Below are 18,697 nucleotides of genomic sequence, written 5' to 3'. Positions count from 1 at the left end.
GAACTTTGCAAACCCTTACTGTTCTGTGTCTGGTCTAGATTTTATGTGTCCTAAAGTCCAAATGCTTGTGGTTGCCAAATAAATATACATATTTGACCTCGCCTCATTAAAATCCAGACAGTTTCTGGATAGGTTGAGCTTGATTCGATGATAGAATATAGTTGTATTGTTTTTTTCTTTTTCTTTATTTTTTGAATTGTGATTTTTTTGAAGCAATTATTTGAGGGATGTTTGTGAATAATTCAGATTTACATTGTCATTGCTGCTCCAGATTTGTTAGTATGCCTCCTAAATTTTGTTCAACATTATGGTTCATTTTTAAAAGTTCCTTTTGGTTCTTATTTTATTGCCATCTGAGTGGATCTATAGTGATTTGTCCTTTTTGTACATTTGTCATTTTGATACCATTTGTCATCAGTCTTTTATTTTGTTTTTTTTACTTGTTTTGACCCCTTGAATTCATTGATCGCAGTGGACAGTTCTGTTAGCCAGTAATACAGTATGTGACGCCTGTTTTTATGTTGTTTCCCTTTGTTTTGCTGTTTCCTTTTCATCATTGCTGGAAATTGATAGTAAAAAAAAATATATTATGACTGTTATAAAACTATATGTATATTCAGAGAGAGAATATCATTGCTGCAGAATCAACAAGCCATTTTGTTATCAGATTTATGGAAATAAAGTGATTCTGATATGCACAACATGTTCATGTTCTCACTGTGTGGATGCGTGTGTCAGCCAGCAGGGGGCGGGCTTCCTCCAGACGGACTTTGTCATCGAGTCCAATGTTTGTATTTTTGATGAACTCACACTCCTGGTTTAGCACAACATGTAGCTTCATTAGCCTCTTTCGGGGAATGGAAGTGCTAACCCTAAATGCAGAGAACAAAGCGTCATTTTTAGAGTCAACTTAAAGAGATGTTTAACGACATGGACTCGGGTAAGATCATGTCTTATGATAGTTGCTCTTCGTGTCAGAAGTTAGCAAACGAGGCTAAGGCTAGCTTGCTACTGTGGTTGCAGTTGTCACAAAGTTCAGTTGCTTTGCTAATGTTGGCGAATATATTGTATTGTGGTATTCGGTATTAAAACGTAATATGTGCGTGTAATGTTACACCTTTTGTGGTTGTCACTGTGTCGTGTATGAGTTATAAATAATATAAAATCGTATCCACTGTGTAACCTTTCCCCCCTTTCACCTGCTTGTAGCTAAGCTAACATAACCAGGTTGTTTCTGGTTAGAAGCTTCCTGACACTCGTACATTAGCTGTTTACTGTCAGTGTTTTGTTAATATTACAGATAATCACATCACTCACTTGTTGGCATTGTATTCAATGTCACTTTTAGCCCCATAAACAGCAGCTGCTGGAGACCAGCACTAATTGGACTGAAAACAACGGGGTCATCTGCATACATACGATTATAGTTAATGAGTAACAATGAAATATGTACTGTCAATCTCTATTAAAGTCTATTCATGCTTTGCTATGTTTTTCAGGGGATGATGAAGAGAAAATTGGTCCAATTATTGTGGAGGATGAGAAGGAACAGAGTGACAACTCTGAGGCCACGTGGGGTGAAGAACTCAGGCTAGTCCTCATCGGTAAAACTGGATGTGGCAAGAGTGCATCTGGAAACACCATCTTGGGCCGGAGGCAGTTCCTGTCACAGATTAGTGCCAGTTCTGTCACGGAGATCTGTGAGCTCGGGAGCGCCGTGCTCGCTGAGGAAGATGCTGCGTTTGAGGATGGCCAAGTTGTCAATCAGAGGAGGATGAAGAGAGTCACGGTGGTCGACATGCCAGGTTTTGGGGACACTCAGCTCAGTGTGGACCAGATTCATGCAGAGATAGCCAAATGTGTGACTCTCTCTGCTCCTGGCCCACATGCTTTCCTACTGGTGGTTCCAATAGGGCGATATACAGACAGTGAGAACCAGGCAGTCTATGACATGATAAAGGTTTTTGGGGAGGATGCTATCTGTCACCACACAGTGGTTCTTTTTACCAGAGGTGATGACCTGGATGGCATGGAGATTGAAGAGTACCTGAGGAAGACTGCACCTGCTGGGCTTAAGACTCTGATCAACATGTGTGGCAGCAGGTACCATGTTTTCAACAACAGAGACCCCAGTAATTCGGGGCAAGTGAGAGAGCTCTTAATGAAGGTGGATAAGATGGTAAAGCAGTCTAACAGTGAGTTTTACACCAATGCCATGTTTTTAGAAGCTGAGGCTGCGATCAGGGAGGAGCAGACAATCATGTTGAGAGGGCGAGGTGAAGGAGAGGGGGAAGAACAAATGGTTTCCCCTGAAGAACAGACTCAGCTTCCAAAACGAAGAAAGTGTGACCTAGAGTCTTGCAGAGAAGGAAGCGGTGAAAGAGGATCACTCGGGCTCAGCAGGAGACAGATGGAGAGAGGAAATGATGATGATGATGTAAGGGTGGAGCGGTGGACAGAAGTGAGTAGAGGCAGTGCTTTCAGTCTTCTCAGGGGCAAAGTTCGAGAATTTAAGGACTATTTCCGAAGCAGGCCAAAAAGCTGCAGCAGGAGACAGTTTCGCAACTCATCCCTGATTCGCGTGAGAAGAGACGCTGCGCTCTCTGCTAAAGTGCTTCAGAGAGTTAAGATCCTGGTGGCTGCTGGAGCCACAGGCATGGCAGTCGGGGCAGTGTTTGGAGTCGCTGCCCCATTGGCAGCTGCTGCTGGGGCATCTCTGGTGGGAAATTCAGTTGGTTTTGCTGCAGCTCAGCTTGCTGGGATGTCTGCAGCAGGAGGCACAGGTCTAGGAAAGGCTGTCGGGGCTATAGTGGCTGCAGCTTCAGGGAAATCTGCACTGGCTCTAGGAGCAGCAACAGGTGGGGTTGTGGGTGGTACTGTCGGTGTTTGTACTGGAGCTACCAGTCCTGGGGAGGGTGCTTTGGATGCCCTTGGGCAGGTTAGCCTCATGGGGGCCTCTGCTGTGGGGTTGGCAGCAGGAGTAGGAGGTGCCTTAGGAGCTGGGGCTGCTTTAGGTGCAGCTCTGGAGGGAGCAGCTCTCAGCACAGCTGCCCTTGGTGCAACTGAAATTGCAGCAGAAGGGGCAAATATTATTGCTCAGGGTAGTTTAGCAGCAGGGCAGCAAGCAGTGGCCACTGTAGCTGCAGATACTGCAGCAGGGACAGTCTTAGCTCAGGCTGCAAATGTCCCAGCAGCCACTGCTTCTGCTGGTGCTGTGTGTGGATTAGTAGGTCCGAGTGCAGCATCAGTCGCCAGGGGGGTCATGTCAGACGCTTGTGGCACTGTGTCTACACGTATTTTGTCTGCAGTGGTTGAGATAGGCAAGGCTGCAGGCACCGCTCTGGCTGGTGGTCTGGTAGTGAAGGTGGTGAAGGAAAAAGTTAGATGTGGCACAGGATCAACAGAAGCAACTTACTCAGAGAAAAGATCTTATGAGGTTCACTGGAATAAATAAATACAGGAAGAGTTGAAAATAATCTTCCGAATGAGGATCATATTCATATATGTATCTTATTACATATAGTAAATATGACCCCCCTGGTAAAATTCTACACTCCACAATAGCTTTCCTCATTGTTAGAATTTGCACTTATAATGTGAATAAAGACCTCCTCAAATATGCAGAGACAGAAACTGAAGGAATTTAATATAATATAAATGTATCATGTAGGCCTTGGAATAGAAGGCAGCAGATTGAGTGAATTGACATTTGCACTGTGGTGTTAGAGGATTAAAGTATATTAGATACACATACTCATGATTTGGGTTTGGAATTAGACGTACAATCCTCACTTGCATTTTTATAGTGATAGACAAAGATAATGTGGACTGCACCAGTTCTGCCATGGAAGGGTTTTTTTTTTTAGAATGAATGGCATGAATTTTCTTTCACTTTTATTTTCAAATGTATTTTGACTAAATAAAGAAGTAAATTACTAGTGACAAAATGAATATTTCATCGAAAAACAGTAGTGGATTTTGAAGATGTACAAAAAGGTTGATTTTCTGTTTCACATCATTAATATGTGAACAGCAAAATGTTTTGGAATTTCTTTGACTTTCCAGCATTGTTATCAGTATGGGTAAATGTATCTACACTTGATTATTGTGTAAATGATCAATAAAGACACATTTCTTTCACCACACCTGTTATTGTTCATTGGTTCTTTCAGTTAATTCACCTCTTCAGCTGTTATCTGGGACCACAACTTATTCAAGTGCTTTATCCATCCATCCATCAGTGTATTACTAATTGAACAGTTGCATTCAATGTTTACTGTTTGCATGTTTTCATCTTTAACTGTATAAAGCATTTGTATTTCTCAGTATTGACCTATTTTCAGACTTCATTTATCAGTAGACTTTTACTACATTCACAAAAAAGATCTTAGAGCTCCCTCTCTCTATATTCACACTGCATATGTATGTACATATGGTTACATGTTTAATATAGGTTAATAATAAGCATATTACGGTTATTCATTACTATTAATATTTGTTTAATTTTGTTTACTTGGTTATTTATTGCCATCATGATGATTAATAACACTGAGTTTGTCTGGTGAGGTCCCTTGTTCCCCTTGTTTTTGTGAATACAGGGGGCGCGGTTTATTCAAATGACTCACGAGCTTCTGATGGTTGACGTACTATCAGACCACGGCGAATACTCGCCTGTGATTGGCCGCTGATAACTGGTCTCATGACAACTACTGCCAGGTGTGGGCCAATCAGCGCCCGCCCTTGGCCACCGAGTCTGTTTGTGAATGACGTAATGAGCGTGAAACAAGATGGCGTCGTGTGAGGCATAACTCGGCGTAAATGAGTTTGTCGACGGAGAAGTCTGCCTCGGTGGAGGCTTCGCTGTTGTCTCACGGTTGTTGTGGTCAATAATAGTTCGCAGTGTTGGGTACGTGTGTCGTAGGCGTCGGTGAGAGCCGCGGTTCTTGTTTTTCTGCCCCCCTGCGACCCTCCGGTAGCAGCCGGAGAGGCGAGCTGATGACAAACAGGATGGACACAGGAGAGTATATGGAGACCATGGATCCGACTTTAGCGGAATTAGGGGACGAATTTACCCTGGGAGACATCGACGGTGAGTGGCCGTGTCTCTGGCACTTGTGTTTAGTGTTGTCCTTTAATGACAGGAGTTAATGATGCACTCAGTCTGACAGCTCCGTGACGCTCTTCATGCATAACGGAAGGAGCTGTATCCGATGTACAAGACACCAAGTTCAGCATTAATTAACTAAATACTTTATTCATCATTTTATTAAATTGTTATTCATTCATTCATTCATTCATACATTTGTTTGTTTACTGTGTCAGGAACAGTGCAAAAACACTGGTTGAAAATGGGTGTAGTAAATAGTGTAGATTTTTCTGACTCACATAATTGCGATTGCTGCGATTTAACCGTATAAATCAGGCTGTAAGTTATTTCCGTATTAACCGTAAAAGATCGAGCCATTTTAAGTGATACCTTCTAAACACGCTGTTGATGTTTTACTCTAATACGAAGGTTTAAGCACTTAAATATAAGATTTATTTAAGAAACATTTATATTTGGACTGAACTCGTTTTCTCATCGAAATCGCCACTTAATTAATAATTAACAACAAAATGCCATGCAATTTGAGCGTTCTTTTTATTTAAATTTATTTATTATTATTATTTTTTTTTTGTTGACATTTTTTAGATATAGATATTATTTTTCAATTAATATTAAATTAAAGCTTGAATCAAAGTTGGTATATCACAAATAAAATTAGAGTCGCACTATATGTAAAAAAAAATCACAATTAGATGTTTCACCCATATCATTCAACACGAATTTAGGTGTTGCTTACTTGTTATTGCCATAAAACATATCACAAAAATGTAATACTATAATATATAAAAATATAATATTTTTAAATAATTAATTGTATATTCTAAGCACACAACCAATGCACATTTACAATCCCTGTTCCTGTTTTAACTCTTCAATTCAAAAGCAGGTAATAATTCTCAACCTAAAAAAAAATATAATGTTTTTCCTCAACATTCAAAGTAGTGTTTATTTATTCTTCGAACATTTTCACCTTACAAATGTCCATATCAGCTTTCTTGTTGCATACTTTGACCTGTTGGCCATAATAAATGCATCCATCATTTGTACACAGTTTTGTTATGGCTCCATGTAGTGAATGATTCCAGAGCTGTGAAAACCCAATAAACAACCCGCCTGTAATTGAACAGTAGCTGAGTGAACCTGTGAGCAGAGTGTTATGTTCCATGGAGCAGAGATGAGTTTCACTATGGGATGGAAACTGTATATGTGGGCAGTGAAGGGTTGTCACAGGAGTGTAACCTGCTCATCAAGTTTGTGGAAATACTTTGTCCAGAGGGACGTTTTGCCATATTCTGGGCTCTTATCCTGCAGAGCTATTTAGCAAAGACTGTGGGACTGTTCTGTAACAATTCTGCACTCTTCTGTCAGACACACACACAACATCCTTGATCCTACCCCCTTCTAATCAAAACAAGTTTCACCCTGCCAGGGCTTTTGGCTGCCCAGGGCAGAGTCACTAGATTTTTAATAGAGTGGAATTTTACTGAATGCCAAGTCACCAGACCAGGCTCTCCCTCTCTCTGTGTGTTCATCTGTTCATGTGTGTACAAGTGTGTTCATGTGTGTACACGTGTGCTTGTTTCCTAACTAGGCAGAGCCTCATTTCTCAGGAATTGGTGAGGGTTAAGGGCTAATATTGGAATTGTGGATAGGTCAAAGTTGAGGTTAGGCATTAACTGGTTATATTAGGGTCAGGAATAATGTTTATGCTGTCCAAATGTATGGAAGTCAATGCATTTCCTTTAAAGGACCTGTGTGTATGTGTGTTCATGTATGTGTGTGTGCGGGACCATAAACAACATGATAGTGTCGATGATGTTGAATGTGATCTTATGAAACATGCCTGAAACTCTACCTGTCTTTGGTGTCTCGGGTGAATTCTCCCTTCACACAGAATGATTGGACAGCACACACCCCCAGCCCTAGTTATGTAATCCTACTCGATCGCTGTAGCAAAAGACAGGAATGTATAGATTGTTTGAGAGACAACAATGACAACCCAGAGATGGCTGGTAATTTCACAGGCAAGCTACTCTTAAATCAAGAAAGACCTTAAATCAAGAAAGCTTGATCAAGAAAGCTTGATTTAAGGTCTCTGCTTGACTCACAGCGAGTTGATCGTCCCCATTAGGCGGAGCTGCCAACTGCAGAAAACAATTACCCCAGCTACAGAAATCTCTGGCATTACCACATTCATCATTTGGAAGCGATGTTTAAATAAATTACAGCCTCTTGTGCAGCAGCTGGTTTAATATACATTGCAATATATATTATTTTTCAACCTGTGTTCAAATGAGCCATGTGGACTTCTTGAACATAAGGTCTTAGTGGCCCCTGTAAGGGCTCAAGCAATTGACCCCTGTATTCATCTCAGACATTCTCGCTATCCCAATTATGTCCTTAGCAACCATGACTCTGGTTATGTAACTTACTTTCTTTGCTCTCAGCAGCCGAAGCAACTGTCCCCCATTGATGGATTTACCCTTTGTGACAGCTTGTCTGAAATACCGGGGGGGGGGGGGGGGGGGCTGGGGGCGAAGAGCTGCTTTGTTCTGTCTGTCATTAACAGCCTGCCACATGGAAGTGTTTGTAGTGTGTCTGAAAACATTGTATTGTCTTAAGACTAGGTTATTTAAATACCCAAATAGCAAACTGTTGCCATTAGTTTGCTATTTGGTGTCTATAATACACTGCATAAGATTTGAAGAGTGCACATTTATAATCGTAGTCAGCGATGGTGTCTCTGAGCAGCCTTAAGCTTTATCTAAGTGCTCTTTTACCTGCTCCCATTGCACGTGGGGGCATCAGTAACATTACAACATACTTTACTTTTTCAAGGCTAAATGTTAGAAGACCTTAAGCTTTGTCTGTTTTTATGACCAGAACAGTACAGTAGCTATGTTTGGGCGTGTGACCACTCAAGGCCAGGCCTTGAAATTCTCTGAGCTTCTCTGGTCTTATCTGTATTTATCTAGGCGGCCTTCACATGGACAGATACCATATACAATACACACATGTACCATATAAACCACTTTTTATACATTTTATTTTAAACCTCATGGCCACTGGAGAAACTTGGCACATTACATGTCACTGTAATATATGTTGTTTGATGAGACCTTGGCCTAAAAGGTAATGACAATGATGATTGCCTTACTGATGGCATTAAGTTGATGATGCAAATATTCTTCTACAGGTCTAATAATAATATTTAAATGACCTTCTTTGTATATGATATCAATTGTATTAGAATTTATTGGATTTCTTAATCAAATCTCAACATGTGCTAATGTCCATTCTGTTTTATTCTTTCCTCAGAGATGCTGCAGTATGTCAGCAACCAGGTAGGGGACTTCCCCGACTTGTTTGAGGACCAGATGACCTCAGCAGGCTCGGTACAGAGTGGCGGTACCAGCAGTACGCCACGTCCGGCCATTCAACCTCCCCAAACTCCCCAAACCCCCCAAACTCCCCAGACATCAAACACTGTCCCCTACCAGATCGCCAACATTGGACTCGCCAGCTCCCAGACACTGTCTCCTCAGTCTTTACCCCTCACCCCTCCTCTCACTCCTGCTCAGGCCACCTCCCCCATCACCATCACTTCAGGGCTGCAACAGGTGACCCGCAGCCCTCCGCTCCTTCAGCCACGGCCTCAGTTGGTCCAACCAATCCAGCCCCAGCCCCAGCAGACTGGCCAGACTACCATCCAGGTATCAAGTGTCTGACACCACATTTACACACTGCACAAGGGTTGAATAAAACAGTTAAGCATTTTGTGTTTTGTTTGTTGTTGTTGAATGCAGATGCACACCCAGGGAATCCCTATGCAGACCCAGACCTTCCCAGTCCACACCCTGGTACAGACCCACAGCCAAACTCCCCTGCCCATCCAGACCCAGGCACAGACTGTGATGATTGCCTCCAATGGTGGGCACTCACGTTTCATCCAGAGCCCTGTCATCTGCCACCAGAGCCATGCTCCTGGTTTCCAAGGTGACTGAACTGAAAAGTATTCTGTTGGATGTTGTAAAGCTCTTTTCATGAAGTAGTCGATTGTATAAGAGGCACGGAATGTTTTGATCATCTTGTCATCTCCTGCTCTCAGTCATCCAACCACAGATGCAGAGCATCATGACGTCACCACAGCTCCAACCAGTGACCATTCAGCATCAGCGTGTTCTGACTCCAACGTGTCAAACTATCCAGACCCTCTCTACAGCACCAACCACAGTCCACACTGTGCAACAGCAGATGCAGCAACTACCTGTGAGTAACATTATTGTTGTTAGCACAGTCTGAAGATTAATTAGAAAGACAACAGACATATTTGACATTTAAAATAATAGGCATTGGCAGATTATTATTTGATGAATGAATCTCCCACTGACCCTTGGACGTCTTTCCTCAAGGTTCTGGTCCAGCAGCCTCAGATTCTGAAGACGGATTCACTGGTTCTCACCACACTCAAAGCAGATGGCACACAGGTGCTGTCCACCATGCAGAGCCCCACAGGAATCCATACCTTGACCACACCCATCCAGAACACAGCTCTGCAAGTCCCGGTATGATGCCAGCAGTAACGACTGTCATTACATGACTCATTTCTTAAATCTCAGCACTTCTACAGAACTCATTAACTATTGATCCTTCACACTTAAACCAATGCCCTGCTGCTGATCTCTGTCTCCAGACGCTGATGAGCAGCAACATCCTGACCACTGTCCCTGTCATGATGGGAGGGGCAGACAAGCTGCCAATCAAGCAGCTGCAGCCAGGCTCGGTCCACTGCACAAGTATGGCCAGAGCAAATGTGGAGCAGTGCCAGATGACAGCAGGGATAATTGGTCCAGGGGGAGTGGTGAAGGAGGGTGAGAGGAGGACAACCCACAATATCATTGAGAAGAGGTATCGCTCTTCAATCAACGACAAAATCGTGGAGCTCCGTGACTTAGTCATGGGCAACGATGCAAAGGTTCATGATTTTAACACTTGGATAGTTGAGATAGTAGTACAGTGTATTGATTTGAACTTGTGCTTTGACCCACTTGATTGAAATTGGATACTGAAATGTTACCTTCATGTGTTTCCCAGATGCATAAATCAGGAGTGCTGAGGAAAGCCATCGACTACATCAAGTACTTACAACAGGTCAACCACAAATTACGACAGGAGAACCTGACTCTTAAAATGGCAAACCAAAAGAACAGTAAGTGTTCTTCAACCGAAAAAGCTCAGCATAACCTGAAGCAGAGTGGGATTATAATGAGAGTCTCTCTGTGTGTTTGTCTCAGAGCCTGTGATCCTGTCTGAAGAGATGGAGGTCAAACAGGAAATTGTGATGATGTCACCTCCAGCCTCAGACTCTGGTTCTGGTTCTCCTCATCAGTTTTCACCCTTCTCTGTCGACTCAGAGCCAGGCAGCCCCATAGGGGATCATGATTCGGTAACACACACACACAAATATGGAATACACACTGTGCTGTGTGATGTGCACTGCATTCTCACAACATGAGGCTTGTTGTTTCTGTCTCTCCATCAGTGTAAGAGTGAACCAGATTCTCCCTCCGCTGTTGGAGTGATGGATCGCTCTCGACTGCTCCTCTGCGCCCTGACCTTTTTCTGCCTGTCCTTAAACCCGCTGCCCTCGCTCCTGGGATCTGAAGCACCTGGGGCTCACAGCCTGTCTGCAGGCCATGGACCGACAAGAACGCTTGTCTGGTTCCCAAGTCACACCGAAGATTTTGGTGAGGATAAAAACACCTTTAGTCCATTCTGTAATTTATCATAGCTCAGTTGGTGAAATTCAGATGACATTACCTAGTTTTAAAACTTTTCCTAATCCTCCAGCGTCCTGGCTGCGTTGCCTGTTGCCGTGGGTGATGGTGTGGGTGCTGAGTGGAGTGGGAGCTGTGTGGGGCTGTGTCAGGGTGCTCTACCTGTGGGAACCTGTCACACCGCTTCACTCCCCGAAGTCTGTGTCCTTCTGGAGGCATCGCAAACAAGCCGACCTGCATCTAAACAGGGTAACTGAGTCTGTAACTTTTAATTTTGTCATATTTATATCATTTTTGGCAAATATAATCTGCTTTAAAAAAAAACAACAATTGCAAAATGCTAATGGCTACAGCAGATAGGTTAATGAAATTAGTGTTAATATTTCTAGTATATTAGAATTAGTGTTTAATTTGCCCTGCTACATTTTCACAACTTCATCTCACATTTAACAGCACTAACACTGTTGGGGGAAAACTGTTAACAGCAGTTTCTATCACACTTCCCTGCTCCTTGTAACCTCTCAGAAAATAATGAGGTAGAATTTACTTTAATCGCAGTTCTTATTTGATGTGACACTGGGGGATATTGGATCCACTCATTGTGTCTTTTCCAATTCTGCACGTTTTCCCTGTTATTGAAGAACACTTCACCGGGTTGTCTTTTTTTCCTTTGTGTACTCTGGACATATTTATTTTTGAATCTTTCCTGTCAATCCTAGCTGTATATTAAACAGTTGACCATTTCTGTCTCTTTCCTGCAGGGAGATTACAAAGCAGCGATGTCGAGTTTAGAGACCTGCTTGTCTGTATTGACCAGAGCGCTTCCCTCAACCAGTCTGGATCTAGTTTGCTCGCTGTCCTGGAACGTGATTCGCTACTGCTTGCATCGGCCGACTCCTTTGGGGTGGCTCGTTCACCAGGTGAGAGGGAAGCATGAAGGAGAGGAGGCCAGGACGAGCGCGAGGGACGCGGCCCTGGTTTACCACCGTCTGAGCCAGCTGCAGCTCACAGGTGAGTGAGTTAATGTACTGCAGAATACTGTCAGTTGTTGGAAACTGCATAAACATAGGCTCTCAAGACTGCAGATGATAGATTTAGTTCTCTCTCTCTCTGTAGGGAAGCTGCCTCAGCGTAGGAGCCTGTGGGCTTTGTCTCTCTCCCTCAATGCTGTCAACCTCAGCGAGAGCGCCCAGGGCAAGATGGCGCCTGCACAGCTCGCTCAGATCTATGTCACCGCAGCGACGGCCCTGCGCACTGTGCTTGGCCACCATCTCTCTTTCTTGCCTGTATGTCTCTGATATGGTCCATCATTTATTGTCAGTTTCATCGCAAAGTAATCATTTTGAATTCACCCATTCCTTCATCATCTGTGTCCCAGGGTTACCTGTTGAGCTGTGCCGAGTGTGTGGTCAGTCAGTCAGAGTCCAAGCCGATCCCTGACTACCTGCGCTGGCTCTTTACTCCACTGGGCAGACAGTTTTTCTTGAGCTGTGATTGGTCGGTGAAGTCCGAGTGCAGCGATGATGTCTACACTTCCCAGAGAGACCCAGGTATGAGTGGAGCAGGAATTGGTCTGATCATTACTCTTCTTATCTTCATCTCTCCCTCTTCTTGTTAGAAAGGTATGAAGGATGAGGGGTATTTTGTGGTGATCATTATTTGTGTGATAATTTCCCATTTTCGTCCTTGTTGTGTCTCAACCTTACTTCAGCTGACCCTATTGCACAGCTGCACCGCTGTTTCTGCAGGAAGCTGTTGGAAAGAGCTGTTCACACACTCATCCAGCCACAGAGCGACTCTGAAGCAGGAAAACGAAAGAATGACTCTGGGTAAGGCAGGCGGACAGGCAGGCAGGGGTAGGGGGTGGAGCAGGGAGCCCAGGGCTCTTTAACTGTTGATGTGTGAATTAAAGTTTTTACTCTTTCATTTCCAGGGAGTTTTCAAGTGCCATGGAGTTCCTTCAGTTGTTGAACAGCTGTACAGAAGACTCTCCCTCCCATTCTCCTCCTTTCTCGACTCCTCCCAATCACACCACTACCCCAGGTATGAATAGCTCCTCCCATTTCCAGAGAAGCGTTGCATGTTTGATGGGGAATTTTAACCAGATAGCCATCTGAGTTATTACTGTCGTTGTGAATGGATTTTCTCAGCTTTCGTACAAAAAGCCAATTTAGCTTTTAGGATTAGCTTTATTGGATTATCACAGATAACACTCGCAGTCGTCGATTCGTAGTAACAAATGACTCGCAGTGGATATGAGGGCATTAGTCTGCTCCAGCAATGTTAATTAGCTTCATTCTTAATCAATTCTTTTTGGTCTCTCACACACACACACACATACCCACACTCAGTTGTTTATACAACAAACTGCAGGAGACAAAAGGAAAGGAGAGCTTTGCCACCCGATTATTTCATATTTTCGTATATCATTTCAATCCCTTCTTCCTTACAGTGGGAGACCCGGTGAGTCGTTGGTGGGCTTTGGTCCTAAAGGCTGCTGTTCAGTGGCTACAGGGCGATGACGTCGCAGTGAGGTCACTGTTGGCAGAGGCAGAGCGAATGCCGAGGGCGCTACACACTCTTGAGTAAGTGAAATTAAACGTGCTACTGTATGTTTGTATGTTAAAATATAACAAACCACATGCTCTGAGAATGTTCTGCTGAAACTTGAAAAAAACTATTATTTTTACATCAGTAATCTTGTTCTTTGCCTAATTCTTAATCTGAAGTCAGAGACTTGAAAGCCTTTCCTTTAACCTTAACGATGATTTTTTTTTCATGAGACACACGGTAACCCTCATCTCGACCTCCTCTGTTTCAGCCACTCTCTTCCTAAGGCCGTGCTGCTGTTTTGCAAAGCGGTTCAGATGAGCCTGTCGCCTCTCAAGGGGGAAGGGGCAATTACATGTCTGTCCCACTGCGACAGGGCCAGCAGCTACCTGCGCTCCAGCATCTCAGTACCAGTCACCCAGACAGGGAACTGGCTGAACAAGGTAGAATGCAAAAAAAGCTGACACTGTGCAACATGCAACACTGTCACTGATACCTCCTAAAGACCAGCTCTGGGTTTGTGGTGATCATTTACATAATCTTTCAAGAAATTCTTCATTTTGCTGCTGCTGCATGTGTCATGTTTCACTTTTGGTTTTGTGGGATAGGATAGGGTCTTTAGTTTGGATGAGGTGGGGAATACATGATCTATTTGTGTTTGCGTGCATGTGTGTGTGTGTGTGTGCGCGCGCAGTGTGGGTGGCAGGAGGTGGCTGTGGTGCATTGTAGTTGCATTGCATGATCCTGAAGCTGAGTGCAATGTGTCTGCAGTGCAGTACAGAGGCCTCCCCGATCTGCATGCACCTGCTACACACCCCAATCACTTCACATGAGGCAGCTGTGGATGTCATCATGTAGCTCCTGCTGTGTAGCTTTTGATTTTTGATTTATGCATGGGTGGGTGTACACTGGTGAATGATGGTGGTTTGGGTTGATTTGGGGCTCACACCTTGTCTCTCAAACCCATCAATTACAACATATGTCTTTTGTGAACCAAGCAGCTCTTTAATATTTGTTTCCCTTGTGTCTCTTAAGGGAGTGGAGCTCCTGGTCTGTGACCTCCTGCTGACTCTGAGGACCAGTTTATGGCAGCGTGGTGGCAGCAGTAATGGAGAACCTGGCCCGGCCCACGGATCTCAGTTGGCTGGTTTCCAGAGGGACCTGAGCGCTTTAAGAAGGCTCACACAGTGCTATAGACAGGCACAACACAAGGTACATCGGCTACTGTGTATCTTGACAAACAATCGCAGATGTAGAATAAACATGAGAATAGAGAACTCCTCCACTTCTTCTTTCAGCTTCTCCCTTTATGGTTCACCACAGCAGATCATCTGCCTCCATCTTGTCCTATCCCTTGTGTCTTCTTCTGCACCACCCTCATATAATTCTCTTCCACTCTGCCCCAGCCCCAGAACAATTAAACCCTCTTCACCACAATGTATAGTTAAATTACATTCTCAAAGGTTTTTAAAGTGTTTCCGCACCCTCCTGTTAGGTTACCATGCACAGTGGTCCAGCAACTAAAGGGTGCACCTAGACACACTACAGTTTGTGGAATGATCACCAGAGAATTATCGCTTCGGAGCAACAATCAGAGTGGAATGGGGAAAAACCGTTGGTATTTCCCTTCAAGGAAAAATGTCAGCATACAGCATTTTTTTACCGCGTCATCTTTTTATTAGATGACTTTGCAGTGTCATTTAAAGAGTGCTGTATCATGATGAACTTCACTGAACCACTTGATGGAAATGCAGAGACAATACTTTACAGTGTGGTAGAAGTGAAGCACCAGGGATTCTTAATGCTGGTCTGAGATTGTGTAACTTCACTGGCTGTGTGTTGGACGATTGATCGGTAGATACAGTTAGTGTCGAAGGTAAAAGTGAAACTCTTCTTAATATATACTGTATTTTAGGCAACTGCTGCTCTGATAATAAGCCTGTATTTACAGCATCAGCCTTGGAAATCAAGGTTCTCCCCTACTGTTACTTGCTGCAGAGATCTGACTGCATTTGCATATATTTATCATGCTTGTGTGATTTAGTTGAGTAATCATTACTGTAGCCAGAGGGTCTGCTTTCCCAGCAGTCAATGATCATTTGTTATGGCTTGATGTATGCCTGACTGAAAAATGTCACTGTTGTCATTTTTTTTTGTATATTTCCTGTACATACGTAACCCTCATCATATATTTGCTGTGATGTGAGGAGGGGGCTCTAGAATCCACCAGGCAAACATTCTGATGTGTTTTTTTGGGGGGTTTTTTTTGCTGCAGGTGTTCCTTCATGAGACCACAGTGAGGCTGATGGCTGGTGCCAGTCCCACAAGAACGCATCAGCTGCTGGAGCACAATCTCCGACGCAGGACACACAACTCCTATGCAGCTGGTACGGAAGACACTTAAACTAGAAATGTGTAGATCTCAGTCATCATTTTCAATTTTATTGTAGCCATTTACATTATATATACATGTATGTATGTGTGTATATGTATATGTATATGTATATGTATATATATATATATATATACATATACATATACATATACATAGATATGAAAATATACACACATACATATATACATATATATATATATATATATATATATATACACACATAAACATATGTATGTGTGTATATTTTCTGAAGTGGAGATTTGTTAAAATATAGATGTTAAATGACACAAAAACACAAAACTTACCAGGAGGCAATTGACGCTAATCTGCCCCTTTTGCCGTTTTCTTGCTCAGAAGGTGAGTGTGTCCTGGGTGAGAGGGAGAGAGCTCATGCCATCCTGCTGGCCTGTCGTCACCTGCCCATGCCGCTGTTAACCCCGCCCGGGCACCGCGCCCGCCTCCTGGCCGAAGCGAAGCGCACCCTCGAGCGCGTGGGAGACCGCCGGACCCTGCAAGACTGTCAGCAGATTCTGTTGCGCCTCAGTGGGGGCACAACCATCGCAGCCTCCTGAACACACACAAACACATGCAGAGTGCAAGGCTCAACCCTCAAACTCAGATTAGGGCTCCTTAAAATACTCTGAACAAATGATCGCTTGTGACTTGCTGTCATGCATACGTAGATTCAGTGTCATTAATATGGTCTCTTTAATGCTTATCTTATACACACTTTTACATCTAACTTTCAGCTTTATATCCACACTGCAGATTACACTTTGAAGGCTACACATTTGATCCTTTCATGCTTAGTTACACTGTTGCAGCACAATCACGCCACCTTCTGGTCGTCGTAGTATGCTGGCTTACTGCCTCATTTTAAACTAAGGGAAAATCAGGTTAAATAATCCCCAAAGGGAAAGGGAACCATTATGCCATAGCTCTTTAAATTCATGCAATATATTGATTAGCTGGAGAATGCTAAGCTATAAGCTCATTATTGGCACACGATAACTGTGTAATGTCTCAATAATCATGCAAGCTTCAATTAAGGGCTATAGAAGACAGCCCTTGGAGAGTAGACAGCCCATATCTGTTGAGCATGACTGTGCTGCAGGATGCTGTCAGAGGAGTGTGCTTGTAACGGCACAGTGCAGCGTAGTGTCTCCTTATCTACCTCATACACTGTACAATGCCAACGTTGTACTGTGGACGCTTTGGAGTGAACATTTTGAAGTGAAGCTTCAGTCCAGTGGCGGTGTCATCCTCATAACACTGCTGAGACCTGAGGATGCAGCAGTTCACCAACTATAGGAATTTGAACATCTACTGCTGACGTGTTCCCCTACTATTGTTGAACAATGATTAGAGAAATTCTGAAGAACACAGGGAAGGAGTCAATCACGCGCAGATAAGACAACATAGCTACCAACACACACACACACACACAGTTCACGCAAATTCATATCCACGACTGGTCAAAGGTTTTAGAACATCTCAACTTTTCCTGCTGCTTCCCTGAACTGTTAAAAGCATTTAATTGAGCAGCTAAACACATTCATGGCATCACATATTCTTCAAAAACTTTGTTTGCCTTCACTTTGTGTCCACGGGGTTTAAGTCTGGAGATTCATTATATTTCTGCTGACTGATCAGTCTTCTTCCCCTGTTACTCGCCTTTTTGCTTGCCATTTTGATAGAAATATACAGCACTTATACCTGCAGTCCAACACTGCAGAGGGTTTGTTTATCATCAATGACAGGGTGGTGAAAATGATTCAGTTATTCTTTTGTTAATCTGAATTTAATATTTTTTAATTTGCTTCAACTCCCAACAAAAAAGGCAGGAAAAATTACGGTTTTCTAAAACGTTTCATCGTTAGTACACACAGTGGATGATTTGTATTTACTCAGTGTGATTGTAAATAAGTTGTACATAGGCAAATATACAAAGGTAGAATTTTTTTTCCTTTCTCCTGCGCTGCTTGAGAGGAAATGCGTCAAAGAAAGCATTGCAGCACTTCAAAAACGGCGGCTGTGGTCAGTTTGAGTTGATGGATGACAAACGGATAATTGACCTCGCTGCTGTTGATCAGTGAACTCAAGGTTTTGGTTTGAATTTTAGTGGAAAAAGGTCTAAAAACACAGTGTTGTGTCCACTGGTAATGTAAAGCGCTCTAGCATAAAAATGGCCTTGATGTTATGTAAAAAAAAAAAAAAAAAGTATCATCATATTTGGATTGATGGAGAGGTTTTTAGTTGTTTAGCTTTGTGAAATTGTGTATTTCTTTGCTTTTTATTCTGTCATTCCCATTTATTTTTTCTGTGCTTTGATTATATTATTTAATGTCAATGCAACATTAATATAAATGCTTTTTTTGTTTGTTTGGGAAGGGAGCTCTTTCATTGTTTTTGTCATTGTTTTATGTCTGTAAAAGCGGTCCAGGTTCAGAAACTGCCAGAAGGTAAATAGGTAGTACAAAGGTGTGTATTTTAATTTGGAGAACAGTTGGTGTGATATATAATTTTTTTTTAATATTATTACAAGCAAAACAAAAACAACACTTTTGCTATTAGAATGTTGCAGAACTCATTCTTCCAGGTCAACTCGAGCTGTTCATAAATATTGTAAGTAATCCTGGAAATACATAAGTTTAGTTTTCCCTGACTGGTAAAAGTGTGCATAGAAGAGCATTGCTTGGCTTTTACCGTCATACTTGTGTTTCTACTTCTTCCCATGATGTATTTCATTGTCTGGATTTTTGTGTGTATTTGGATTTTTGTGTTTTATAATAAAACAACACACAATAGTCGGTGGCGTTTGTGCTCTTGTCTGATAGACTCTCCCATCAGTTGACACAGAGAGATGAT

At 42.9% G+C, this 18,697-nt stretch overlaps 2 protein-coding genes across 2 annotated transcripts; both read left to right on the top strand.

Annotated features, from left to right (window-relative positions):
* Window positions 1–806: 806 nt before the first annotated feature.
* On the top strand, window positions 807–3,990 carry LOC310932701 (uncharacterized protein). The gene is made up of 2 exons (XM_083896039.1): window positions 807–940; window positions 1,500–3,990. Exons 1-2 carry the CDS (start codon window positions 919–921, stop codon window positions 3,452–3,454), a joined length of 1,977 nt encoding a protein of 658 aa, XP_083752165.1. The 5' UTR covers window positions 807–918; the 3' UTR covers window positions 3,455–3,990.
* An 852-nt stretch (window positions 3,991–4,842) lies between these two features.
* srebf2 (sterol regulatory element binding transcription factor 2) lies at window positions 4,843–18,636 on the top strand. Its single transcript, XM_083896685.1, has 20 exons — window positions 4,843–5,089; window positions 8,426–8,820; window positions 8,914–9,103; window positions 9,216–9,376; window positions 9,520–9,672; window positions 9,801–10,082; window positions 10,202–10,316; window positions 10,402–10,553; window positions 10,650–10,854; window positions 10,958–11,133; window positions 11,646–11,895; window positions 12,001–12,170; window positions 12,263–12,434; window positions 12,596–12,713; window positions 12,818–12,927; window positions 13,337–13,469; window positions 13,706–13,877; window positions 14,470–14,646; window positions 15,710–15,821; window positions 16,184–18,636. Exons 1-20 carry the CDS (start codon window positions 4,996–4,998, stop codon window positions 16,399–16,401), a joined length of 3,555 nt encoding a protein of 1,184 aa, XP_083752811.1. The 5' UTR covers window positions 4,843–4,995; the 3' UTR covers window positions 16,402–18,636.
* Window positions 18,637–18,697: the final 61 nt, after the last annotated feature.

The sequence above is a fragment of the Microchirus variegatus genome (assembly GCF_963457635.1).
Source record: "Microchirus variegatus genome assembly, chromosome: 10".
In the NCBI taxonomy this organism is placed as follows: Eukaryota; Metazoa; Chordata; class Actinopteri; order Pleuronectiformes; family Soleidae; genus Microchirus; species Microchirus variegatus.
The sequence above is the reverse complement of the archived record's forward strand: the minus strand, read 5'-3'. Positions and strand labels throughout refer to the sequence as shown.

Bases quoted from the DNA above. Each gene is read 5' to 3' on its own strand.
- LOC310932701 (XM_083896039.1), top strand. From the start codon at position 919: ATGTTTAACGACATGGACTCGG. The intron at 941-1,499 runs GTAAGATCATGT...TATGTTTTTCAG, and splicing joins GTTTAACGACATGGACTCGG to GGGATGATGAAGAGAAAATT.
- srebf2 (XM_083896685.1), top strand. From the start codon at position 4,996: ATGACAAACAGGATGGACACAGGAGAGTATATGGAGACCATGGATCCG. The intron at 10,317-10,401 runs GTAAGTGTTCTT...TGTTTGTCTCAG, and splicing joins AATGGCAAACCAAAAGAACA to AGCCTGTGATCCTGTCTGAA. The intron at 10,554-10,649 runs GTAACACACACA...TCTCTCCATCAG, and splicing joins CCATAGGGGATCATGATTCG to TGTAAGAGTGAACCAGATTC.